We start from the raw sequence: 27,192 nt of genomic DNA, 5'->3' as shown, positions 1-27,192 counted from the left end.
TTTTTTTTTTTTTACTGTTTATTTTTTATTTTTGAGACAGAGACAGAGCATGAACAGGGGAGGGGCAGAGAGAGACAGGAGACACAGAATCTGAAATGGGCTCCAGGCTCTGAGCTGTCAGAACAGAGCCCGACGTGGGGCTCGAACCCACAAACTGTGAGATCATGACCTGAGCCGAAATCGGACGCTTAACCGACTGAGCCACCCAGGCGCCCCTGGATAGTCTTAAAAGCAGCAAGAGAAAAGCAGTTACACATAACAAAAACCCCATAAGGCTATCACTGATTTTTCAGCAGAAACTTTACAGGCCAGAAGAGACTGGTATGATGTAGTCAAAGTGCTGTAAAGAAAAAAACCTACAAAAAAGAATATTCTACCCAGAAACACTATCACTTAGAATTGAAGAGATAAAGAGTTTTCAAAAGAAAACAAAGTTAAAAGAGTTCATCACCACTAAACCAGCTTCAAAAGAAATTTTAAAGGAACTCTTTGAAGTGGAGACAAAAGGTCACAAGAAGTAGGAAAATTAAGAAAGAAAAATATTTCACTAGTAAAAGCAAACATATAGTAAAGGTAGTAGATTAGTTACTTATAAAGTCACTATGGAAGTTAAAATGCAAAAATAGTAAAATCAATTATATCTACAAAAATTACTCAAGTGATACACAAAATAAAAAGGTATGTCACATCACATAGGTAAAACACTGAAGAGGAAGTAAAAATTTAGTGCTTTTATAGTATGTTCAAATTTAAGTGACCTTCAACATAATATAGAGTACCATACACATAGGATATTGTAACCTTAACCCCATGGTAAACACAAACTGAAAACATTTAACAGATGCACAAAGAAATGTAGAGAAAGGAATCCACGCAAAACACTAAAGAAAACCATCAAACCACAAAGAAAGAGAGCAGGAGAAGAAAGGAACAGAAAACAACTACAAAACCACCAGAAAACAATTAACAAAATAGCAGTAAGTACATACCTATCAACAATTACTTTAAATGTAAATGAACTAAATGTTCCAATAAAAAGACATAGGGTGACTTAATGGATAAAAAAACGAGACCCAACTATATGCTGCCTACAAAAGACTCACTTCAGAACTAAAGAAACAAAGACACTGAAGGTGAAGGAATGGAAAAAATACTTTAAGCAAATGAAATAATAATTCTAAAAGCACCAGGGATTATCAAAATCAAACAAAATACACTTTAAAACAAGGACGGTAACAAAAAACAAAAACGGTCATTAACAATAACAAAGGGATGAGGATCAAACCCAACAAAAGGATATAACAACTGAAAAAATATATTCACCCAATGTAAATAGGATCCAAACACATAAGGGAAATGTTACCATATGAAAAGAGAAACTGACACTAATACTATGGTAGGAGACTATAACAACTCGCTTACATCAATGCATAAATCGCTAGAACATAAAACCAATATGGGAACAGTGGCTTTGAATGACACATTAGACCAGATGGACATAACAGCATCTATAGAACATTCTACCCACAAACTGCAGAATACACATTCTTTTCAAGTGCACATGGAACATTCTCCAGGACAGATCACATGCTGGACCACAAAGCAAGTCTCAACAATTTAAAGATGAATGAAATCATATCAAGTATCTCTTCCAACCAAAAAAGGATAAAACTAGAAATGTTACAAGAAAAAAACTAGAAGAAACACAAATATGTAAAATCTAAATGTAAGTCTAAATAACATATTACCAAACAACCAACGGGTCAATGAAGAAATCAAAGACAAAAATCAAGAAATATCTGGACAGAAATGAAAACACAACAGTCCTAAATCTTTGAGACACAGCAAAAGCAATACTAAGAGAAATTTATAGTGATAAAGACCTATCTCAAAAATGAAGAAATAACTCAAATAAATGATCTAACATCTAAAGGAACTAGAAAAAGAAAAACAAACAAAACCAAAAGTTAGCACAGAAGAAGGAAATAATAGAGATCAGAGCAGAAATAAATGAAATAAAGACTAAAAAGAAACAAAAAGAAAATATCAATGAGGCTAAGAGCTGGTCCTCTGAAAAAATAAGCAAAATTGATAAACCTTTAGCCAGACTAATCAAGAAAAAAACGTGAAAAAATTCCAACATATAAAATCAGAAATGAAGCTAAGTTAAAAATGACACATTAGTACAAAGGATTATATTACTATAAAAATTACACTGGACAACCTAGAAAAAATGGACAATCTAGAAAAAAATGAATAAATTCCTAGAACATAGAACACATAAATAAATAAATAAAAAACATAAATTCCCAGAACACCAGAAAAACCTGGTAAAAAAATTACTAGAAATGAAACTGAACTGGAAGTCAAAAAACTCCCAACAGAGGCACCTGGGTGGCTCAGTCAGTTAAGCATCTGACTCTTGATTCAGGTCAGGTCATGACTTCACAGTTCGTAGAATCAGGCCTCGCAATAGGGTCGGCACTGACACCATGGAATCTGCTTGGGATGCTCTCTCTCTCTGTCCCTCCCTGGCTCATGCAAGCTCTCTGTCAAATATAACTTTAAAAAAACCAAACAAACTCCCAACAAACACAAGTCCAGGACCAGGACCAGATGGCTTCACAGGTGAATTCTACCAAACATTTAAAGACTTAATACTTATCCTTCTCAAACTATTCCAAAATACAGAAGAGGAAGGAATGCTTCCTAATTTACTCTCTGAAGCCAGCATTAGTCTGATAGAAAAACCAGACAAAGACACACACACAAAAAGAAATCCTCAGCAAAATACTAGCAAACTTAATCCAACAAGATATTCAAAAAATCATTCACCACAATCAAGTGGGATTTCTTCCAGGGATGGAAGGATGGTTCAATATACACAAATCAATCAATGTCATAGTCAATGGTGAAAATCTGAAAGCTGTTGCCCTGAGATCAGGAACAAGACAAGAATGTCCACTCTCATCAATTTATTCAAAATAGTACTGGCATTCTTAACCATAGCAATCAGACAAGTAAAAGAAATAAAAGGCATTTGAATTGGTAAGGTAGAAATAAAACTGTCAGTACTTGCAAATGATATAATACTACATATAGAAAAAGCTAAAAACCCCAGCAAAAAACTATTAGGTCTGATAAATGAATTCAGTAAAGTTGCAGGATACAAAATCAATCACATAAATCTGTTGCGTTAATAACAAAACAGAAAACGGGGCGCCTGGGTGGCTCAATTGGTTGAGCATCCGACTTCGGCGCAGGTCATGATCTCACAGCTTGTAAGTTCGAGCCCCACGTCGGGCTCTGTGCTGACAGCTCAGAGCCTGGAGCCTGCTTCGGATTCTGTGTCTCCCTTGCTCTCTCTCTTCCCCTCCCCCTCTCATGCTCTGTCTCTCTCTCAAAAATAAACATTAAAAAAAATTAAAATAAAATGTCCATACTATGCAATGCAATGTACAGATCTGCAATCCCTATCAAAATACCAATACTGTTTTTCACAAAAGTAGAACAAAAAATCCTAAAATTTGTATGGAACCATGAAAGATCTCAAATAGCCAAAGCAATGTCGTGAAAGAACAATGCTGGAAGGATCACAATCCTAAATTTCCAGAAATACTACAAAGACAGAGTAATCAAAACAGTATGATACTGTTGCAAAAATACATACGTAGGTCAACGGAACAGAACTGTGAGTCCAGAGATAAACCTATATGTGTATAGGTTTACACACACATACCACTTCATCTATGACAATGGAGGCAAGAATATACAATGGGGAAGACATCTGCTTCAATAAATGCTGCTGGGAAAACTGGACAGCTACACGCAAAAGAAAGAAACTGTACCACTACAGACAAAAATAATCTCAAAATAGATTAAAGACCCAAATGTAAAACTTGAAACCATAAAACTCTGAAAAGAAAATACAGGCAGTAATATCTTGGATATCAACTTTAGCAATACTTTTCTGGATCAATCTCCTTATGCAAAAAAATAAAAGCAAAACAGAAATACATCAAACTGAAAAGCATTTGCACAGTGAAGGAAACCAACAACAAGATAAAAAGGCAGCCAAATAAAAGGGAGAAAATATTTGCAAATGACATGTCTGATAAGGGGTTAATATCCAAAATATATAAAGCATTCTTAAAAACATTAAAAAACCCTAAAGAATCCAAGCAAAAAGTGGTCAGAATGGTGGGAAAGTAAAGCGTTGCCGCCACTGTTTTTCATACTATGCAAAGCAATCTACAAGTTCCCCAAATAATTAAACATAGAAATACTATACAACCAAGTAATTCTACTACTGGGCATCCCCCCCCAAAAAAACAAACATACTACTTCAAGAAGATATGTGCACTCCCGTATTTATTTACAATTGCCAGGATATGGAAGCAACAATAGTGTCCACTGATAAATGAATGGATAAAGATGTAGTATACATACACAATGGAATATTACTCAGCCACAAAAAAGAATCAGAGCTTGTATATTTGTGATAACATGGTTGAACCTAGAGAGTATTATACTAAGTGAAATCAGACAGGGAAAGACAAATACCACATAATTTCATTTATATTTCACTTACATGTAGAATTTAAAAAACGAGCAAACAACAGAAAAAAAAAAGACTCCTAACAACAACAAAAAAGAGAGAAACAGACCCATAAACATGGAAAACAAACTGGTGGTTGCACGGGGGCTGTAGGTTGCTAAACTGTCTAAAGGAAACTGTCTAAAGGAAAAATAGTAGAATTGTACTATGTGTATATAGCATAGGTTAAAGTAAAATAAAATATGTTAAAGTAAAGTAAAAAATAACATAAAGGGCAGGAAGGAAGAACTGGGAAATATACTGTTGTCTGGTCATTATACTATATCCATCATGTGGTTTAATATTTGGTTTAAATTAATAAATCTGATTAAAAATGTGTGTTATAAGTCCTTGGCTATTTAAAAAAAATTTTTTTTAATGTTTATTTATTTTTGAGAGAGAAAGTGAGAGAGAGTGAGGGGCGGGGAGGGGTAGAGAGAGAAGGAGACAGAATCTGAAGCAGACTCCAGGCTCTGAGCTGTCAGCACAGAGCCCGATGCGGGGCTCAAACTCAAGGTGAGGGGCGCCTGGGTGGCGCAGTCGGTTAAGCGTCCGACTTCAGCCAGGTCACGATCTCGCGGTCCGGGAGTTCGAGCCCCGCGTCAGGCTCTGGGCTGATGGCTCAGAGCCTGGAGCCTGTTTCCGATTCTGTGTCTCCCTCTCTCTCTGCCCCTACCCCGTTCATGCTCTGTCTCTCTCTGTCCCAAAAATAAATAAACATTGAAAAAAAAAATTAAAAAAAAAACAAAAAAAAACAAAAAAAAAACTCAAGGTGAGATCATGACCTGAGCCAAAGTCAGACACTCAACCAAATGAGCCACCCAGGCACCCAAGTCCTTGGTTATTTTAAAACTTAAAAAAAGAGGTATAAATAATAAGTTAATAGCAAGGATAAAATGGAATAATAGAAAACACTCAACTAAAATCCAAGAAAAGAAAAAGACAAAGATAAAGAACAAATAGAGCTAGCAAAATGGAAGATTTTAACCTACATGTCAATAATCAATTTTTAAATGTGGATATTCTGATCAGACCAGATAAAGAGATTGTCAGATTGGATTTTTTAAAAAGTAGGACAAATTACATACTGTCTAGAAGAAACTCAACTTTACCTATAAAAATACATACATTCGGGGTGCCTGGGTGGCGCAGTCGGTTAAGCGTCTGACTTCAGCCAGGTCACGATCTCGCGGTCCGTGAGTTCGAGCCCCGCATCAGGCTCGGGGCTGATGGCTCAGAGCCTGGAGCCTGTTTCCGATTCTGTGTCTCCCTCTCTCTCTGCCCCTCCCCCATTCATGCTCTGTCTCTCTCTGTCCCAAAAATAAATAAACGTTGAAAAAAAAATTTTTTTTTAAATACATACATTAAAGATAAACGGATGGGGCGCCTGGGTGGCTCAGTCGGTTGGGCGTCCGACTTCGGCTCAGGTCATGTTCTCACGGTTCATGGTTTGAGCCCCACATTGGGCTCCGTGTTGACAGCTCAGAGCTGGGAGCCTCCTTCCAATTCTGTGTCTCCCTCTCTCTGGCCCTACCCCACTCATGCTCTGTCTCACTCTCTCTCTCAAAACTAAATAAACATTAAAAAAAATTAAAAAAAAAAAGATAAATGGAGAAATACAACATAAACAATAATCCAAAGAAAGCTGGAGTAGCTATGTTAATATCAGACAAAATAGACCATATGAGACATTATCAAAGATAAGTAGGCACATTACTTTAATGATAAAGGGTCAATTTTCCCAGACAAAATCAAATATATATCACCTATCAAAGGATCTTCAAAATATGAGGTAAACACTGATAAGACTGAAAGGAGAAACAGAGTAATACAGTCGGAGACTTCAGTATTTCTCTCAGTAATTAACAGAAGTAAAGAGGTAATTGGAAAGACTACAGAAGACCTAAACAACACCATCATTTAACTAAACTAAGTGACATTTACCAAACATGCCACCCCACAACTGTGGAATATACTTTTATTTTTAAGCGCAAGTGGGATAGTCATCAAAATAGACTGTATTCCGGGCCATAAAACAAATCTCGATGAAATTACAAGGAAGGAAATCATACATATTATGTTTGTTGGCCAAACTAGAAATCCGTAACAGAAAAATCTCTGGATATCTCCAATTACTTGGGAATTAAATAACACAATTCTACATAACCCCGGGGTTGAACAGAAGTTTCAAAGGAAATAGAAAATATTTTAAGTGGAATCAAGGTGAAAACACAACTTACAAAAACTTGTGAGATGCAATTAAAGTAGTGCTTAGATGGAAATTTAAAATATTAAATGCTTTATTGGAAAAGAAGAAATGTTGCCAAGCAGTAAGATCACATTCACTGGTGAATTTTCACCAGAACAAATTCAGGCAGGTGGTGGGAAAGAACCAAAATTGCATGCAGTGGGTTAAAATGGAAACATGATGTGCAGAAATATTTTCCAGGGAATATAATTTGAACTTCCTGCTGAAAACCAGCACATGAAATTCTAAACAAAAACCAAAACCATTTTCATGAAGAGTTACAGTAAATTATTTCTATTGCCCTTCATCACTTCTCAAGATACTAGAAGGTTTTATCCCAGATTTGAGTGGACCATGAACAGCTCATTGTTTAGATCTGAGTAGTATGATCTCTTGATAATCTAAACCAGTTATGCTTTGGCAATATGTCCTCTCTTTCTACCATGTTCTCAGACTTCAGTTTCAGGACAGTCTTCATGTCCCATTAAGAATCATTATGGTTTATTCTTATTTTCATTGCACTTCCTGTAATAATGTTTGCTACTCCCTATAGTAATGGTTGCTACTGCTATCCAAGACAAATGTAGAGCTCAGCATAGAAACTTCAAGCACTTGAAGGTTACTGCCACACTGTGCCCTTAGCTCTGCTACTAATCTGCTACTCCATATTTCCTCCTAAGTTGACATGTACCTATTTCTACATTTACATCTTAATGGTCATACCTTATTCAGAAGATCTAATGTAAACAAAGTAGGAAATAATAAAAAACAACTCACCTGGGATTTGTCCATTTTCTGCCGTTCTTACAAAAGCATAGAGTCCTGTGCAGACACAACTGAGAAATAACAAAACAGAGATGAGTCATAAATGACTCCCCTACATCTTGCCTCCCCTACAGCTCCTGGATTTACTGGCCTACAAATACTCTGTACACCAGTGGGTAAAATGCCTTCCTATGGGACACTGTCCTATTGGCTCCTGAAAAGAGACGGCCACATAGAGATAGTGCCAACAGAGGAAAATATCTAATAACAGGCTCTCAAAAAAATAAATAAAAAATTTTTTTAAAAAAGCTCTGACTTTTTTGCCAATTTTGGAGGCATAAATACTCCTGCCATGGCCAATTTCAAACTACCCACATGATGTCACTGCACAGAGTTGGGAAGAAATATAGTATTTTTACCATACTGATAGATAAATAGCCTAGAGAACTGAGATATGAGTAAAAGGAAGGAAACTAATTAGGAAGTGAGAGTTTTGAAACTGATCACAGCCATGAGGCTCTTAAGCAGATAAGACTACTAAATGTAGTACAGTATCCTAGAGAGGAACACAGAACAAAGAACATTACAGAAAAACTGAGAAAATATGAGAAAATACAGACTTTATTGGCTTACTAATTGGGACAAATGTACCACACTTACGTAAGATGTTAAAAATAGGGAAAGTTAACATGGGGTATATAGAAATTGCTGCTGGGTGAACTGGGGAGATCCTGGGCCATGGAGCCTTGACCCCAGAGCCCTCCCAAAGATGTCACCAAAGGTTCTTGGTCTCATCACAAGAAAGAACTCAAGGACAGACACAACACAGTGAGAAAGTTTATTAAAGTGAAAGTACGTGCGCGTGCGAGAGAGTGAGAGAGTGAGAGAGTGTGTGTGTGTGTGTGTGTGTGTGCGTGTGCGTGAGCTGTGGCGGACGAGGCTTCCCTATCTAAATATTCATCCTATTCCTAAACAGAGGAACCCATTTACCCTTGCTCGGGGAGTCAGGTTTTGGAAGTCACTCCCCATGACCCTCTTTGTGCAACAACTCCACCTGATGTAGTTTCTATCTGGGACACACCAAGGAGCAAACTCTTGTTACTTGGGTTACAAATCTGGCAATGCAGATGGGACTGTTGTCCTTCTGAGGTCCTGCTGTCTGCTTACCTGGTTCCCCACCGATGGAGCAGTTGGCAGCGGTTCATCCGGGCTCACACATCCACACTGGGGACTGGGAGAGGAATTCTTGGAGGGGACTCTCCCTTTGTGCGGTCTGTGCCTCTGGACTGATGCTGCTGACCCCTTGAAGGAACTGCGGCTGCCCTGAGCCTCTTGCTCTGAAATCTCTCCACAGAGGTAGGTAGGTGGTATGGATCCTATGGTGTGACTAGAAGAGTATCTTCTTTGAGTTGTCTCACAAAGCCTGGCAGGCCGGCAGTCAGTTAAGAACAGGGCCTCTCCAGTAAACACTCTGGGGGACTGAACACTCAATTAGAGTCAGGTGCAGACATCCCTGAGTGGCACAGGACAAGACCTGGCCACTCAGAGACTGAGTGCCTCAGCCTGGCAAACGAGAAAGTGGCCCAACTGAGACTAGTCTAGAATCAGTCATGGTAAAGGGTATCTCCATCTTACCCGTTTGACCTGTTTGATCTGTCTGTTGGGGACACCTGTACTGCTCTGTTTTTCCTCTTAAAAAGGGAAGTGTGCCTTGAGTTATTGAATCTAAACCAGGTTCTCCCTGAGTCACTCTGCCAATAAATCCTTTGGGACCACCTGGACACTGAGGGGATGGAAGAGGCAGCCTGTGCCCCAGCCACTACTCTGTAAGGCACAACTACCCACACCCACTTAGACGCCTTAGCATTAACTTTCTCTCCTTGTGAGCCTGGTTTTAAGTCAACCGAGTCTCATACATATTGTGGGTGAGGTTGCGTGGCATTTGTGTCACCACTAACGATTATAAATTACTTTGTGGAGGGTAAGAGGAAACCCTAAGAAAGAATCCCAGAATATGGGAGGGATGAATTCTATTCTGAAGGAGAGGCCGTTGGGCTATAACCTCCAGAAATGGAAAGCATTTATTCAAATACCCTCCCTTAACCTGAAAACATAGGACTTTCTCCTGAGCTTATTCTGTAAAAGAGAGAAAATGGGAAGAGATTTCATATGGTCAGTGTTTTATGGCATTGTATCAAAATGTGGGGTTGCAAAGGAATTCTAAGATTTGGAAAATGACGGTTGAACCTAAAACCCTAAAAATGCTTCCTATATTCTGATGGAGAAGACCTGTTCCAGAAAACCTAAAGTCAGGGAATCTTTGCCCAGATTGCCATCTCCTCCAAGTCGTTAGATCGTAATCAGCCTCTGCCTTATTCCTCTGGTACTCAGGCCTTGGCTCCCCCAGTTTTATAAGCACCAGCCCTTAAACCTTGACTAACATCCTCAAACCTTCCCCTATGTCTCCTGTATCCCTTTATCCTCCTTTGCCAGATAGCACTACCAGATTAGGGATCAATTTCAAGCCAGGGATGGGATGTTTCCATTGAGACAGACAGAGACCGATGGAGTCTGAAAGAGACAGGAGTCTCTATAATGTCCACATCCCATTTTTTACCTCAGACCTGTATTACTGGAAGGCACACACTAAAGGGCTATGGGCTGACCTGATTAATTTACAAAGTTAATGCAGGATGTCTTTTCTACCAACAATCCAATGTAGGCAGATATTCAAGCTTTGCTAACCACCGTCTTAATGAGAGAAATTTGCTTTGTTAGCATAAGCCAGACATGAAGCTGATAATCAGCCAGGATCAAATCCTCGAAGAACGAACGAGGCAGCAGTGGTAAGAGCTGACCCTGAGTGGGATCCCCACTCCCATGATGGGAGACAAAGTTTAGGGCATATCAAGGCTTTTCTTAAAAGCTATGGAGGAGTGCTGGTGCATAGGGGCACAGGTACCCCAATGTTTATAGCAGCACTTTCAACAATAACCAAATTATGGAAAGAGCGTAAATGTCCATCAACTAATGAATGGATAAAGAAGATGTGGTTTATATATACAATGGAATACTACTTGGCAATGAGGAAGAATAAAATCATGCCATTTGCAGCAACGTGGATGGAACTGGAGGATATTACGCTAAGTGAAATAAGTCAGTCAGAGAAAGACAGATATCCTATGTTTTCACTCATATGTGGATCTTGAGACACTTAACAGAAGACCATGGGAGAAGGGAAGGGACAAAAAAAAGAAAGAAAGAAAAAAGAAAAAGTTACAAGCAGAGAGGGAGGGAGGCAGGCAAACCATAAGAGTCTCTTAAATACTGAGAACAAACAGGGTTGATGGGGCCTGGGGGAGAAGGGAAAGTGGGTGATGGGCATTGAGGAGGGCACTTGTTGGGATGAGCACTGGGTGTTGTATGTAAGCCAATTTGACAATAAATTATATTTATAAAAAGCTATGAAGGAGATAAGCGTATCTCGTATAAACTGTTCCCTTAAATTTAAGGGAGATTCAACACAGGACAGATGAGAATCCATTAGCCTTTACGGAAAGGCTGCAAAATTGCTCAAGATGAAATACAAACTGGGACCCCGAGACTCAGCATAGTTTATATGGTCCTTAATAACCTAGTTCATACCTCAACCTGCTCCAGACATTCAAAGGAAACTCCAGAATTTGGCAGAGTCTCAAAACTAACTCCTCAGCTTCTAGAACTAGCTTTCGAGGTGTTCAATAGAAAGAATGTGATGGAAGACGTTAAGACCAGAAAATGAGAAAGCAAGGTCTCCTTTGATGGTAGCTCTCCGGCCTACAGGAAGAGAAGGAAAGACACCCCAAGGGTGAGTGCTCCCAGTCCCCTCCGCGGGATCAAGAGACCAGAAACAAAGTTGGGGTCCAATCAATGTGCACACTGTAAGCAGGAAGGGTACTGGAAACAGGATTGCTCAGACTGCTCTTGGAAAGAAAGGAAGAAGCACAAAGCTGAATCAGTTCACTTGTCCCTCACTGAAGGTATGAGAGGGCCATGGGGCTCCCCAGCTGGTCTTGGACCATTAGATCCTCATCTCCTACGAGGAGTCCCAGGTGACCTTACCAATAGGAGGAGAGCTAGTTGAATTTTTACTTGATTCCGGAGCTACTTTCTCTGTACTGAACACCCAGAAGGGTAGCCTTTCTAACAAAAACTGTAATATAAAAGGAGTCTCGGGAAAAGGAGATACCAAAGTTTTTAGAGGCTTTGACTTGTGAAATAAGACAAAACATGTTAAAATGCTGTTTTCTATCTGTGCCAGAATGTCCCATTCTTCTTTTAGGATGAGATATTTTAGCCAAAACAGGGGTCACTCTAAGTTCAGGACAGGGCAAATTACAAATTCAACTCCCTAGATACCAAGGAACCGAATTCATGGCATTATTACAACATATGCCAGTATTTAAAAGAGAGAAAATCCCCACCACGCCCCCCCCAAAAAAAAAACCTTAAGCCAAGTCAACTGGAAAAGTCTGGGTGTAAGGGCAGGTGGGGGCATGCCATTAATGCCCCATCTGTAAAAGTAAAATTGAGACAGCTAGATTGCTGGCTCAAGGTAAGGCAATACCCTTTAAAACCAGATGCTATACAAGGGATCTTCTTAACACAGGGGTTGATTAGGCCATGTAGATCCCTAGGTAACACCCCAATTGTACCTACTAAAAAGCCAGAAGTAGGGAATACAGATTTATTCAAGACCTCAGAGCTGTCAATGAAGCTGTTTGAGACATACATCCTATAGTACCCAATCCCTATACTCTACTGACCAACTTACTGAGTAACAGCAAATATTACACTGTGTCAGGTCTAAAGGGTGCCTTTTTCTGCATCCCACTAGATCCTAAATTCCAAGAACTATTTGCTTTTGAGTGGGAAGATCCTGGCTCCCATCAAACACAACAGTACTGCTGAACTGTTCCCCCACCATCTTTGGGAAAATTCTGGGATGAGATTTAAGTGAGTTAAATTTAGAAAAACAGCACTGTATTATAATATGTAGATGATATTTCAATAACTAGTCCCACCCAGAAAGTTTCTGACAAAAACAGTTGATCCATGTTAAATTTCCTGGCAGACATGGTATATGGTCTCAAACGAAAAGGCCCAAATTTCTAAGGAACCTGACAGCGAAGCCTCCTCCAAGAGAGAAAAACGGTAGTATGTCAGCTAGCCCCACCAAAAACCCGCAAACAACTGCATAAGTCTTTGGGAATGGCTGGCTTTTGCTGTGTTTGGAGTCCTGCTTTGGGGATGACTGCAAAACCTCTTAGTAATAAGCTGTGGGAATCTGAAACAGATTCATCTGCAAGCGATAAGTCCTGGGGCCAAGACTTCAATAAACTTAAAGCCCTGCTTAGGAAGGCTCCAGCCTTCACACTGCCAGATCTTAAGCCATTTGATTTGCATGTTAATGAGAGGCAACTGTAGGGATATTAAAACAAATGCTGGGGCCTGTAAAAAGAGCAGTGGCATATTTTTCTAAGCAATTGGACATGATGGCCAAGGGTTGGCCCCCTTGCCTAAGAGCTGTAGCAGTGTATCTTGATAAAAGAAGAAAAACTACGTGCCAACCTATGGCTGTTCGGACCCCACACCAGGTTTCTACTTTACTGGAAAGCAAGGGATGTATCAGTGGCTGTCCCAAAACAGAATGCTATGATATCAGGCCATGCTGAGAGATGCCCCCCAGACACAACTGAGGCCATGTCACACCTTAAATCCAGCCACCCTACTCCCTGATGATGATTATCCATGATTGTCCATAAGTGTTTGATCAAGTTTACTCTAGCCACAAAGATCTCAAGAGTGAACCTGTCTATCCAGTGCAGAAGAAATCAGTTTTACACAAAATGGACTAGGAAGGCAGGATATGCAGTAGTACCCTTAAACCCTCCTAGAGAAGCTAAAGGCCTGGGCCCAGGCACCTCAGCCCAAACGGCAGCAGCAGTAACCGCAGTAACCGCACTAACCAGAGCATTCCAGCTGGGTAAAGACAAGGTGTTAACCATTTACACTGATTCTAAATATGCCTTCTCTATAATGCATGTCCATGAAGCCACATGCAGGGAAAGAGGACTACAGCAACCATAGAGAAATTCAATATGGCAAGGAAATGCACAGGCGGCTCGAAGCTGTACAGAAGCCTAAAAAAGCGGCAGTGGTTCATCGTAGAACCCATCCAAAGGGAAATTCAGAGATAACAAAGGGAAATAATTTGGCTGATGCAGCCGCAAAAAGGGTTGCCAAGTAGGGAGATTTTGCAGCTAGCTCTAATTCTGTCTTTATCACTAAATAAGTTTTCTCCACCTACCCCCAGGAGATAGAGGAGGCTTAAAATTGGGCTACCAATGGTCTCTTAATCAGAGGGTGGATGATAAATAACAATGGAAGAATCTGGGTACCCAAGCTGACTGCCTGGGGCCTCCCTAAGAGTGCACACGACTCGACCCATTATGGTAAAGGAGCTTTATACCTGTGGTTAATAAAGATCATGAGCATCCTGAAGGTGAAAGAAATTATTGAGAAAATAACAAACCAATGTGCCTATTGCTGGACAAAATGTACAAACCAGACCTTAGGTACTCCCTCTGGTTAGAGCAACTAAAATCTGGGGGACAATACCAGGGGAGGCGTGGCAAGCAGACTTCACTGTAATGCCAATGGCCCCTGGAGGGTTTAAATGCCTTTTGGAGTTTATAGATACATTCACTGGATGGACTGACGCCTTTTCCTGTAGGAAAGAAAAAGCTAATGAAATAAGAAAAGGCTGGAATAAGAGATAATTCCTCGATTTGGATTGCCAAGGTCAATCCGAAGTAATAATGGGTCAACGTTTACATCAATAATTATTTCTGAGATAGCCAAGACCTTAAATATCAAGTGGAGGTGACAATCTGCTTGGAGACTTGAGTCTTCTAGGAAGACAGAATGTGCTGACAGAACCCCAAAAAACACCCTGGCAAAGTTATGCCAGGAAACACAGGAAAACTGGCTAAAGATACTACCAATAGCTCTCACCAGAATGAGAGCTGCCCCAAAGGGCAAACTAAAGCTCGGCCCATTTGAAATGACTTACAAGAGGCCCTTCCCAAAAGGTTCTGATTTTTTTTTTTACCTCCAGACCCAGAGGTTTCTGTAGACACTAAGCATATACTTAATCCCCGACAGGTGATGGACATGCTCAACAAATACGGGAATTTTGGCCTCCCTCTAGCCAATGAGATCAAGCTTTACCCTGGGGACTGGGTGTACCTCAAACTTGGAAAAGTGGGGCACCTCAGAATCACCTATACCCTATATGGACAGGGCCCCACCCAGTACTAGGAACCACACACCCCTCCTTAAAATTAGAGGGAGTCGTACCTTAGATCCACCATGGTAAAGAAGGCGTCTGCACCGAGACCCAGAAGGAGACGCTACCAGTGCCAGATGACAACAGAGACTCCAGTGAACCACTCGAGGGCCTGAAACTTCTGTTCCAGAGACACAAGATAAGTGCAGCCTCAAAGAATAAGAGTTCTCCGGGCATCTGGGTGGCTGAGTCGGTTAAGTGACCAACTTCGGCTCAGGTTGTGCTCTCATAGTTTGAGAGTTTGAGCCCCGCTTCGGGTGAGCTCCAGCCCACTTCAGGCTCCACGCTGACAGTGCAGAGCCTGCATGGGATTCTCTCTCCCTCCCTCTCTCCTTCTCTCTACCCCTCGCTCACTCGCTCTCTAAAATAAATAAACTTAAAAAAGAAAAGAAAAAGGCTTCCCAACTCTAAATAATTTTTTTTTTCTTCAGCCTGTATTGTTTGCTGTCAGGTCCCATAATAGACCATCATTATCTCCGTGATTATTAATGATCTAGCCCAATCTACTTTGTTCTGATTTTTATAATGAATACCCTCTTAATATTAGTTCTTGTCACCAATATGCTAGAGATGTCAAAAGCCATAAACACAGAGAAGCATCCCTGGGAGCGAAATTCTCTAGTAGATATAAGAAGGATCATAGCAAACGGAAACAAACTAAAGAACCGTATGGCCTGTGTTCCACCCAATAAAAAATGACCATAACATTAACTTCATTATGAGCTCCCCCAAATCCTTTGAAAACCCCCCTTCCATAGCTATACAACTAGGCCATTCCCACAGGGCAATACAAAGTGTCCACCTTACTCCAGTTATTAATGATGCAGAGAGGATAACATGATACTTAAATTCCACCTCAAAGCAAAAGCCACGCTACAAGTATACTCCTGAGATAGGGAATGACAGCCAAGTCCCAACAACTATAGTTCCTTTTACCTTTGACGTTAATGATGATTGCTCTCCAAACAAAACCCATTAGTGTGCAGAAAAGAAATATCACAGTACTGCTGGGACATGGAAAAATCAAATGGAGAGCATGAACAGGACTGGCCAGACCTAGGGGGTTTGGGAACTGCTTTATTTGCCACCCAAGGCATTGAGGATGAGGGCCTGAGATCCAGTAAATCACGAAGTAATACAGGGAATGGACCCTAGTCTCCTGGAGCCCAAAACTGCTTAACTGGCTTTACCTTAGTAGAGCCTGCAAAGCCTGTGCACACCCAGGACACCCATGGTATGTATACCTTAATTTGTTGATCACCTTTTCTTGTGGCCACTAATAATCTGACTGCTCTTACTGCTGTTTGGACCTTGCACAGTTAACTGGCTGGTACAATTCACATGCAAATTCATGAAGGCCAAAAATTACAGATGGTCATAACACAAATATATGAGTAGTTTGAGGTTAAACCTGGTGATCCACAGACATATCTACAACGGGCTAAGGGAAAATTCTGTTCTACTAACAATCCTAATGACCAAGCCCATGTCCACCAGGAAACAACTACAGAAGATGGACCTTTGCCCTGTGCCCCTCAAGAATGAAGAGGAAAAAAAAAAACAAAAACAAAAACAAAAAACTAGAGGAGGGATTTGTCACCTGCTAGACCCTAACACCTAACCTTTACTGTTCACCAGCTTGTACTCACCAATCTCTGTCCCACACTTTTCCTTAAGCTCTTTCCGGCTTCTCTAAACGCAGGCAAATGCAAACTGGAATCACCTGTCAAGGGATAGCGAATGCCCCAATACCAACTGCCCCAACACCGCCAGGACCACTTTGAGCTTAACCCTGAGCAGGCGGGATCATGGAGTGACCTCTAGAAGGTGCGGCAACCACCATATTATAATACTAACATCTTGGTTCAAATAGGAGTACCATTTACATAACACAGAATGTGTGTGAGTATAGGTAGGTTGCCTTAAGGCGACTGCAGGACCTTACTCCATCTACAATACAATGACAAAGATCCCCTTTCTAAATATTCATCCTAACCCTAAATAAAAGGAACCCATTCGGGTCGCCTGGGTGGCGCAGTCGGTTAAGCGTCCGACTTCAGCCAGGTCACGATCTCGCGGTCCGTGAGTTCGAGCCCTGCGTCAGGCTCTGGGCTGATGGCTCAGAGCCTGGAGCCTGTTTCCGATTCTGTGTCTCCCTCTCTCTCTGCCCCTCCCCCGTTCATGCTCTGTCTCTCTCTGTCCCAAAAATAAATAAACGTTGAAAAAATAAAAAAATTAAAAAAAAAATAAAAGGAACCCGTTCAACCTTATTCAGGGAGTCAAGGCTTTGAAAGTTATGCCTCATGAGCTCCTTATCTGCCGCAAATTTTCCTTTGTACAACTCGACCTGGTGTAGTCTGCATCTGTCACTCGCCAAGGAGTGAACTCAGGTTAGTTCGGTTACAGTGGCACCTTACGCAACAGGAAAACGAAGAATTCCTATGCTATGCCCTGCAGTTCCAGGATCTACCCCTTTCTGGGACTGAAACTCTGGGGAGGGATCAAATGTCCCAAGGGTCTCTTCAGGATGCGATTTATTTCTGGAGACCCAGGTCTTTAACTTCACAAGAACCCACAGGTTCTTTAGAAATTAGGATATAAGATTAGAAGGCAAATTCATATTTGGAACCTTCACCCAGGACCCCAAATCTGCACCTCTTGGAACTTCTTGTCCCCCTAGATAGCTGGGGCCACTGAGGACAAAAACAAAGGTGATGACGTTCACGGCACTTGTTACAGAGCTGTAAGCCAAGATCAAAAGTCACGGGGCTCTCCACGCAGGCAGAGCGCACCCTCACGCATGCGCACGCCCCCCACCCCCGTCCCGCGGACGCACCGGCAGAACCACCCTCTTAGAGCTGGGGGGCCATTCGAACCCAAGCCAATGGTCCGGACCTGGACGCCCCTGCCCGCTGTCTGGGGTCCCGCTCCTCCCCACCGCGGGTCAACGCCGCTTCCCACCCGGCCCACGCTCTAACCTCTGCTGTTAGGAAGGTGGGCAACCAGGACCTTGAGAGTTATTGGGAAATCTGGAAACGGAATATAGGGCTTCTCTAAACCTGCAGGCGCAGGAGGGGCACCAGGAAGATGGCGGAGCTGCGCGTGCGCAGCACTCTCCACGGCTAGGGCGCAAGTACTGCTGGGTAAGCAAATAAAATTCAAGACTACGTCTACCATAGTCCTTCGCTTGCACTCCTGTAAATAAAAATGTAAATAAACCTATCCCATTCAAAGGGTATGGACATTGTTACTCTGGCAGGTCTGTGGTTCTGGCCCTACATAGAAGAACTACTAAATGTAATTTGTGGTCCTTTACTGCGTCCTGGTTTTGGAAAAAAAAAATCTTTAAAAGACATTTGCGGACAATTATGGGAATTTGAGTATAGATGCGCTATTAAAGAATGTACTTAGTTTTAGAGATACATACTGAAGTATTAAGGAGTGAAATATACCTAACTTTAAAATATTTCAGCAAACATAAGATAAAGCAAATACGGCAAAAGGTGAAATTTGTCCAATATAGACAATGGTATGTGAGTGCTCCCTTTTTTCTGTGATTGAAAATAGAAACTTCAATAAAAGATTGCAAAAGTAAAAAAAACTGGGAGTATCATTTAGACACAAAACTAATAGGAAAGCATGTATCAGTTATCAGTTCTTGTGAATAGGGAATTTAATTAAAATGTTAAAAAATGGAATCCAGCAATACAGTAAAAAAATAACATCTCTACCAAGCAAAGTTTGTCTCGAAATTGAAGAAAAGGAAAATAACTTTTCTAAATTAAGGACGCAATATATTTTTTTAAATAAGCCAGAAAATATATGCATACTTTAATAAAAAAGATTTTACGAGTAATTCCACTTATTGGGTTATATGCTAATATAATTCAAAGATTTATATAAAGAATGTCCTTCACAGTTTAGTTGAGTCGGTACAAATATTCAGTAGATTTTATGGTAAATATGCTAATCCATGAAATTCAATAACAAGCAGCAGCCTTTAAATGTAATAAAGTGGGGGCACCTGGGTGGCTCAGTTGGTTAAGCATCTGACACTTGATTTCGGTTCAGGTCATGATCTTACGGTTTTGTGGGTTCAAGCCCCATGTCGGGCTCTGTGCATGGAACCATGAGTACCCTGCCTAAGATTCTCTGTCTCCCTCTGCCCCTCCCCTGCTCACACTCTGTCTCTCTCAAAATAATACATAAACTTAAAAAAAATAAATGTGATAAGGTAGAAGTATACTAAATCATACAAGGGATATTCAAAATATATTCTGAAATAAAAAATAACAAACAACAACAAACACGCCAGTAACATGGAGCAATCTATGAAACGTATGTATGTATTCATGGAGATATGACAGTGTCTGTCACAAGGTAAGGACTCAAATAGACATCATTCCAGTCAGGCTATGTAAGTGTATTTATTGTGTCAGTGAGTCTGGGTGTATGCATTTTTGTTAAAGAGGTTATTTCTGTATGACTTGTATATTTGTGTGTGTCCATCGCTTGTGGGAGTGACCACCACAGACTCTCTTGAGAATAAGGCAGGTACTTTAATATATAAAACAGTTACAAAAAAAGAAATATATATATATATATATATATATATATATATATATATATGGTTATAAAATATAACAGTAAATAAAAATGATACATTTATTGTGTAAAAATACTTGTATATCTATGGGTGAATTATCCTTCATCGGTAAATAGTAACTACATCCATGGTTCTGCAGGCCAAAATCTGAAATCACTCGTTTAGGCAGAATTAAGATGACCCTTTATTTTTAATTATTTTTCCAACACCTCCCATCCAGAACACTGGGGTATATGAAAGAGGACTTGGGCTGCCTCCATTTTGACCTCAGATTTTCTAGTCGCATCTTTCTTTCCAACTGGTCTCATGGCTCCGGTGGAGGACCCTGAGGACCAAGCATCCACCCCCCCCCCCCCAAACCTGACAGTACCCTTTTAAGGAATAAGGACTACCCCGAGCCTGCAAGACCCCACCCATGTTTGACTCCAAGACAATGATCATTCGACTCTCACTGCCTCCTTGCAGTACCCACCATCCTTTGCCCCACATTTTGAAAAATAAACCTGGAAGCATTTTTAGCACTTGGGGGACAGTCTTTGAGATGCTAGTCCGCTGTCTTCCCAGTGTTAGCCTCACTAAAAGTAAATTCCTTTCTTGTTTCACTACCGCTAGTCTCTCTGCCTTCTCAGCAATTGGTGGCTGAACCTGGTCTGTTTGGGACTCCCACATCCAGTTGCTCCACCCTGCGAGCCAGCTATGTGTGTATGTATACATAATATACACATACTCAAATGTGTATGTATATTTTGTCTACATGGATTTTAGGTTTTAAAGTTAATCTTACCAAAAAAAAAATTTTTTTTTGTCATTACACTGAATGGAAATTCATTTTTGTTGGCACAAAACTAAGTTAATGTCATAATGTGACTGACCAGGAAATCACTGCACATTCAGTGCATATTCCCTAGTGAAAGGAGTTATTTTATACTATTAGCATAAAATGAGTAAAAAAAAAAAAATCTCAGACTGTGCACTCACATTAAACTTTTCTTTCTTTTGGGCAATGGTATGTGTGGTACTAGTTTTCTGTTTTAGCCTATACGTATTTTCTCCTTATTACAGATTTCACGTGTCATTTGCATAATTTTGAAAACTAGCATTCCTAAAATAAAAGTCAGATGTCAGTGGGCATTATTATTTGAATGTATTGTTGTATTTGGTTCCAAGTACTTGATCAATATTCGCACCGCTTCCGGTTAGTTATCTGTTTTCAAGCCCCCTGACTGTGGGCTGCCACTGTCACCAGCTGTCACTGTGAGTAATCACGGGGGGGGGGGGGGGGGCGTCCCGAAAATCCCAGCAGCGCTCAGGCGGCTGGAGGAGGCCAGGCCGTATTAGCATATGTCATCCAAAATGGAGTTGCTATCGAGGCTTCTGGGAAGCGTAGTTCCAGAGTGAGGCGCGCGGGGCTTTTGGGCATGCGCAATTCTCCTTTTGATAGTCGCCATCTTCTGTCTCCTGCCCCAGGGCGGGATAGGACTCCAGGGCCTGCAGGTCTCCGCGGTGCGGCAGAGGGCGGGGCCTGGAACCTGCGCGGGCCGGGAGCGGTGGCCGAGCCCCTGCAGGTGTGTCGGAGGCCTCTCTGCGGGTGCGAGGCCGGGGGCGGGGGGAAGCCGGGTCTCCGCGGCTGCGACGAGTCGGAGAACTTGGAAGGCGCCGCCCCCCTCTGAGCGCCAGGCTGGCCTCCGAGGACTGGGGAGGGGGCCGGGCAGGGGGCTTGGCGGGGAAGCCCGTTGTCCACCTGCCGCCCCTCCCCAGAAGCCTGGCTCTCGACCTGCGGAGCCGGGCTGCCCGAGTTGGCCTGGGCCGCGGGAGCAGCGGGGAGGGACGCGGGGGGAACGGCTGTTGTGACGTGGACCCCGGGCCCGCCGCGTCCGCGCTGGCGTGGCTGCTGGCGTGGCTGTCGGCGCCGCGGCGGTGTCCGCCTGGGGGACCTGCGCGCGTCCGGTGCCCGCCACTTAACTGGGCAGGATGACCTGGGTACGACTCGGACATTCATCTGTAAAATAACCACACTAACTACTGGGGTTGTTTGCTGTATTAAATAGGGCCGTATATATAAAGTTTGATAAGGACTCAATAAAGGTGAGCTGCTTTTATTATTACCGAGGTATGCTGTTCTTTTCATTCTTGGCTCATTTAATCATAATCATCATGACCATCCTTTGAATCGGCATTAACCACCTCCATTTTCATAAACAGGAGTACGAAAGGTCGGAAATTGATTGGTTTACTCAGCGTTAGCGGTGACGGGGGTGGGTAAATTCGTTTTATTTACTCTTTGGTTCATGCGGTTTCCTACAGCCTTGGGCTGTATTTAGTACAATAATTGTCCCTAAGCATAACTGTGGAGTGTAATGGACCTAACCTAGTGTTCAATTAACAAAAATTCTTGAGGTTTCCTCAGAACCCTTGTGTCAAAAGGATAATTGAGGCCCTTCCCTCATTCTCCAACCTATTTGTATTCTCAGAGGACTGTTACACATGTAAATTGAGCCCTGAATCTTACGTGTTATTGGAGAAGCTGGGAATCCTCTCCAAGCCGGAGACTACTTTCTAGAGGGGGAATGGGACACACTTTGTTAAAAAGACAAAAACTGGAATTTCATCCTTGCTCCGTGTTATTAAGGTGCTATCATAATGCCTCTGGCTGGTGTATCTGGGCTTATTATTAGGCATTTTGTAAGCATCAGGCCATCGGGAAGAGCTTTCTGCTATCTCAGCATTATGGCATCTAGTTACCTTTTGCTTACCTACATCAAGGGCCTGTTCTGGGATTTATGGTGTCAAATTGTTATTTTAGAAGTTAGATTTGTGTCCCTGTCATCATTCTTCGAGGCCTAATTAAATTTTACCCTTGGCCCAGCCCAGGCTTGGAGGGGACAGTGAATTCCAGGGTACTGTCGGGATTTGTGGCACTGAGTGAAAATTTACAGAATCAAAATGGTACATGAAAGTTTCAAAATTAGATCTAATTCCTCCTCACGTTAAATATAATACCACTGAAACGAAGTCACTAGGTTTGTTAATGCCAGAGACTAGCACGGAACCAAAGTCTCCAGGTCCACTGCACCATGCTTAAGTCAAAACTGGTGTCTTAGAGAAGTGATTTTTGAGAAACTGCAATTTAGGGAGAAGAGACATGTTAATTTTTGAGAGCTCTGAAGACTTTCTAACTTCGTGGGGTTTATAATGTTAATAGGAACAATTGTTATGTAACAAACACTTCTTTATCAGTGCTTTTCAACATCATTTGTAATGCCAGCATAGGGATCCACACTTTGGATATGTGTTACACATTTCGCCTAACTTGCTCTTATTGGATGTTTAAGTTTTCAATTCTTTTGTATTATTTAGTAAATGGGTACATAATTTGCAAAACAGCTAGTAGGAAAGAAATGTTTAGATTCACTCAAAAATTTCCCAGATTCATCCAGGTTGTATCAGAGTCACCAATGGACAGGTGGGTATTCCTTTATCATGCCCTTTCTATTCCTTCTCATGGCTCAAAGGGATATTTTCCTAGGGGTTTATGTTTGACTAAAATGTATGGAAATTTCTCACAGGTGATTCCTGAGCGGCAAGATAAGGTCTCTTAAGACTTCTGTCTTCCACCTTTCCCTGTTCTGGCTTCATAGTTTCTATCCTTTCCCAAGAGCAGCAGAAAATGAACAAGTATCAGGTGAGTCATTTATTTAGCCCTGTGTGTGTGTGTGTGTGTGTGTGTGTGTGTGTGTATTTTCAGTGAGTTTTACGAAAAAGAGCCCATATATTAAACTAGAAAAGTGGAAATAGTTAAAAATTACCTTCAGGGAAAATACTGTTTGAATAACACAGCAGTTCCAGAATGCAGACCCCTGGCTTCCCCAAGACCTTTTCAAAGGAGTGTATCAGGTCAGAACCTAATACTAAGATGCAAATTGCCTTTTACACTGATGGTGTAAAAGCAGTGGTGAATAGATTGCTGTTGGACATGAATGAGACAATGATAGCAGGTGACTGTATTCAACAGTGTACTCAACAGTAAAAAATTCACCTTCACTTAAGGACAGCCTTGATGAAACAGTAAAAGTAACTAATTTTATTACATTTTGACCCCCCGAATACCCATCTTTTTTTTTTTTTTAATATTCATTTTGGAAAGAGAGAGACAGTGCAAGTGGGGGAGGGGCAGATACAGAGGAAGACACAGAATCCAAACGAAGAAGGCTCCAGGCTCTGAGCTGTCAGCACAGGGCCCAGTGTGGGGCTCGAACTCGTGAACTGTGAGATCCTGACCTGAACCAAAGTCGGACACCCAACTGAGCCACCCAGGCGCCCCCCAAACACACCCCTTTTTACTATTCAGTATGACCAAATGGGAAGTGCACATACAGTTCTTTTTGCTGCATACTGAGGAATGATGGTTGGTCATTTAGGAAAAGCACTTGTGCAAGTGATTTGTGAGCTCTCCTGGCCACCTTTTTTGCTTGAAAGAGCAACTGTCAGACAAACTATAGTTATTCGGAGAAGTATTTACCATTTTCCCAAAAATGGCTGAAGTGAGCCTGTCACTTCAAGGAAAATGACTCTTGGTATTTATTGCCAATGTTAAAAGTTGAGGTTTCGGGGCGCCTGGGTGGCTCAGTCAGTTAAGTGTCCGACTTCGGCTCAGGCCATGATCTCACGGTCCGTGAGTTCGAGCCCCGCATCAGGCTCTGTGCTGACAGCTCAGAGCCTGGAGCCTGTTTCAGATTCTGTGTCTCCCTCTCTCTCTGACCCTCCCCCATTCATGCTCTGTCTCTCTCTGTCTCAAATAAACATTAAAAAAAATTAAAAAAAAAAAAAAGTTGAGGTTTCAAGTGAAACTTAGAATTTTGGAAAATTGTATCCTCCGCTGTGAAGCAGACAACTTCTAACGTATAAGATTTTTCTGAGGAGATTGGTGGGGATACGAATAAATGTGATATATTTTCTATATGTGTCAGCATTTGAGTGATATTCCTCGTGTATGTGCTCAGAGGTAAACAAGCAGTTACAAGGACAGCATGATACAGAGAAGTGAGGAACAGGGGATAAGTTGATTGGGGAACACCGCTCTAAAAAGTAATATTTGAGGGGCGCCTGGGTGGCTCAGTCGGTTAAGCATCCGACTTCGGCTCAGGTCATGATCTCAGGGTCCGGGAGTTCGAGCCCCGCGTCGGGCTCTGTGCTGAAAGCTCAGAGCTGGAGCCTGCTTCAGATTCTGTGTCTGCCTCTCTCTCTGCCGCTCCCCTGTTCATGCTCTGTCTCTCTCTGTCTCAAAAATAAATAAACATTAAAAAAAAAAATTTTTTTTAAGTAATATTTGAGAAATGTCCTAAATTAAATAAGGGAACCAAGTAGAATTCTAGGAGAAGAGCATTCTAGATAGGAAGAACAATAAATACAAGCACCTTGAGGCGTGTTCCAGAAACAGTATTCAAGACATTGAAGCTAGAGGCAACCTAGGGAAGAATGACCTAGAGGTAAAATCAAAGACGTAGAAGGGGCTAGAATATGTAGGACCTTGTGGGCTGGAGAAACACTGAATTTCAATTTTATTTATTTATTTATTTAAAAGTCATTCAAAACAATGTGCATAATGTATATGTAAATTTTAGGGAATATTAATGAAACACAGCTGTATCCCCTATCTGGCTTAAGAAATGACAATTACTAGTATCTTGGAAGCCCCTGTGTGCCCCACCTTAATCTCCTCTCACCATTCATTACCCAGAGAAAAATGAATGCTGAGTTCTGTGGTAACCATATCTTTGTTTTAAATTCCCAGCCCTTTGGTAAGCACTTGACATAGTCACTCTTACATAACTATCACAGCCCAACTTCTGACATGGTATTTCTACTGTATCATAAATTTTTTGAACAGACATTATCTTTTTTTTTTAAGCTGAAGTTTTTTTAAGTTTGTTTATTTTGAGAGAGACAGAGACAGCATGAGCAGGGGAGGGGCAGAGAGAGAGGGAGAGAGGGAGAATCCCAAGCAGGCCCCCAGCTTCAGTGTGGAGCCTGATGCAGGACTTGAACCCACGAACCGTGCGGTCATGACCTGAGCCAAAACCAAGAGTTGGCCACTTAACTGACTGAGCCACCCAGTGCCCCAAACATTTTACAGCCAGTTATTACACAGGGCTTGTTGGTATTGGATTCTTTTTTCTAAGTTTGTTATGTATTCTGAGACAAAGTGAGCAAGCTAGGGAGGGGCAGGGAGAGAGAGAGAGACAGAGACAGAGAACCCCACTGTCAGCGTGGAACCTGATGCGGGGCTTGAACTCACAAACTGTGAAATCATGACCTGAGCCAAAGTCAGATGCTCAACCGACTGAGCCACCCAGGCACCCCCCCTATGTAGACATTATCTGTTACTAACTAAAAATCGTAGCTTTTGGGCATGATAGTGGGAGAAAGAGGCTTTGGAAAGAGGGAGAAATAATGTAGGAGGAAGCTCAAAAAAAACAAACAAACAAACAAACAAAACCAAACTTACCTACTCTACAGTTCTGCTTCTGTCAGTTTTGAATGTATATCTATGTGCCATTCTCCTGATCCAGAATTCACTCGACGGTGCTACAGTGTTTCCCCTGTGTTAGGCTCTGTAACTAATTGCTGAGTTGAACGGTCAGTTTGGGACAGCACAAATGACTAGCGAGCCTTTTTGTTTTTTGAAGTAACTTTGAGTACAGTGTTCACGACCAACTCTTAGAAAAGTTCATTTTCTGCAGATACTGTATTTTTTTATTTGTTCATAGCCATTTTGGTCAAATTAGATCTTTTTTATCCCTAAAGTTGTGTTGGCATAAATTTCTTCTCTTTGAAAACATCCTTTATAATTACTGTTTTTTTAAAAAAAAAAATTTAATGTTTATTTAAACATTTGAGAGAGAGAGGGACAGAGCCAGAGCAGCGAAGGGGCAGAGATTGGGAGACACAGAATCTGAAGCAGGCTCCAGGCTCTGAGCTGTTAACACAGAGCCCGACGTGGAGCTCGAATTCACAAACTGAGAACATGACCTGAGCTGAAGTCGACCGCTTAACCGACTGAGCCACCCAAGTGCCCTTATAATTATTGTTTTTATTCTGCTTGTTTCCTTGTTTTAGTGAGGATCTGCTGGTGGAAAATTCTCACTTTGGTTTTTCTGAAATATAAATGAACTTTTTCACTGTGTATACAACTCTTGGTTGGAAGTTCTTCTGTTTTAAAACATTGAAAGCATTTCACTATATTATACTATTGAAAACTCACCTTTTAATTTGTCAGACATCTAAAGTAAATTTGTGTGTTTTGGACTAGCTATTTTTAAGATCTTATTCTAGTACGTTTGTGTGTGGATTTTTCATTATCCTAATGAGATTTGTTGTACTTCGTGTAGGTTGAGCATTTTGAGTATTATTGACTTTTAAGCTCTACTTTTGTGTTATTTTGTTTATTGCTTAGCCTGGTGACTACAGTATGCACCATTAACTTATCACCTATGTCTGCAAGTAATATTTATTCATGAACAATATAGTAACTTTCTTCAGCATAATTCAATTTACATCCTCCCACCCGTGTGGTCCTTGTCTTATAT

The 27,192-nt window shown here is 41.3% G+C and overlaps 2 protein-coding genes across 5 annotated transcripts in view; one reads left to right on the top strand and one right to left on the bottom strand.

Annotated features, from left to right (window-relative positions):
- Positions 1-18,087, bottom strand: part of LOC123576411 (zinc finger protein 25-like) — a 29,533-nt gene extending 11,446 nt beyond the window's left edge. Inside the window, 3 exon segments of the mRNA XM_045437226.1 lie at positions 7,623-7,681; positions 8,778-9,746; positions 17,979-18,087. Coding sequence (XP_045293182.1) covers positions 7,623-7,637 — 15 coding nt within the window. The 5' untranslated portion in view covers positions 7,638-7,681; positions 8,778-9,746; positions 17,979-18,087.
- The window catches only part of ZNF25 (zinc finger protein 25), a 30,210-nt gene continuing 21,054 nt past the window's right edge, over positions 18,037-27,192 (top strand). The window contains exons 1-2 of one of the 4 annotated variants that reach the window (XM_045437225.1): positions 18,037-18,143; positions 23,173-23,288. In XM_045437225.1, coding sequence (XP_045293181.1) covers positions 23,274-23,288 — 15 coding nt within the window. In that variant the 5' untranslated portion in view covers positions 18,037-18,143; positions 23,173-23,273. Of the gene's footprint in view, positions 18,144-21,060; positions 21,172-21,581; positions 21,692-21,926; positions 23,070-23,172; positions 23,289-27,192 lie in introns of those variants that run through there. The other 3 variants (XM_045437224.1, XM_045437223.1, XM_045437222.1) reach the window with 3 other exon arrangements.

The sequence above is a fragment of the Leopardus geoffroyi genome, chromosome D2 (assembly GCF_018350155.1).
Source record: "Leopardus geoffroyi isolate Oge1 chromosome D2, O.geoffroyi_Oge1_pat1.0, whole genome shotgun sequence".
NCBI lineage: Eukaryota > Metazoa > Chordata > Mammalia > Carnivora > Felidae > Leopardus > Leopardus geoffroyi.
Note: the sequence above shows the minus strand (reverse complement) of the source record. Positions and strands in the feature narration are given on the sequence as shown.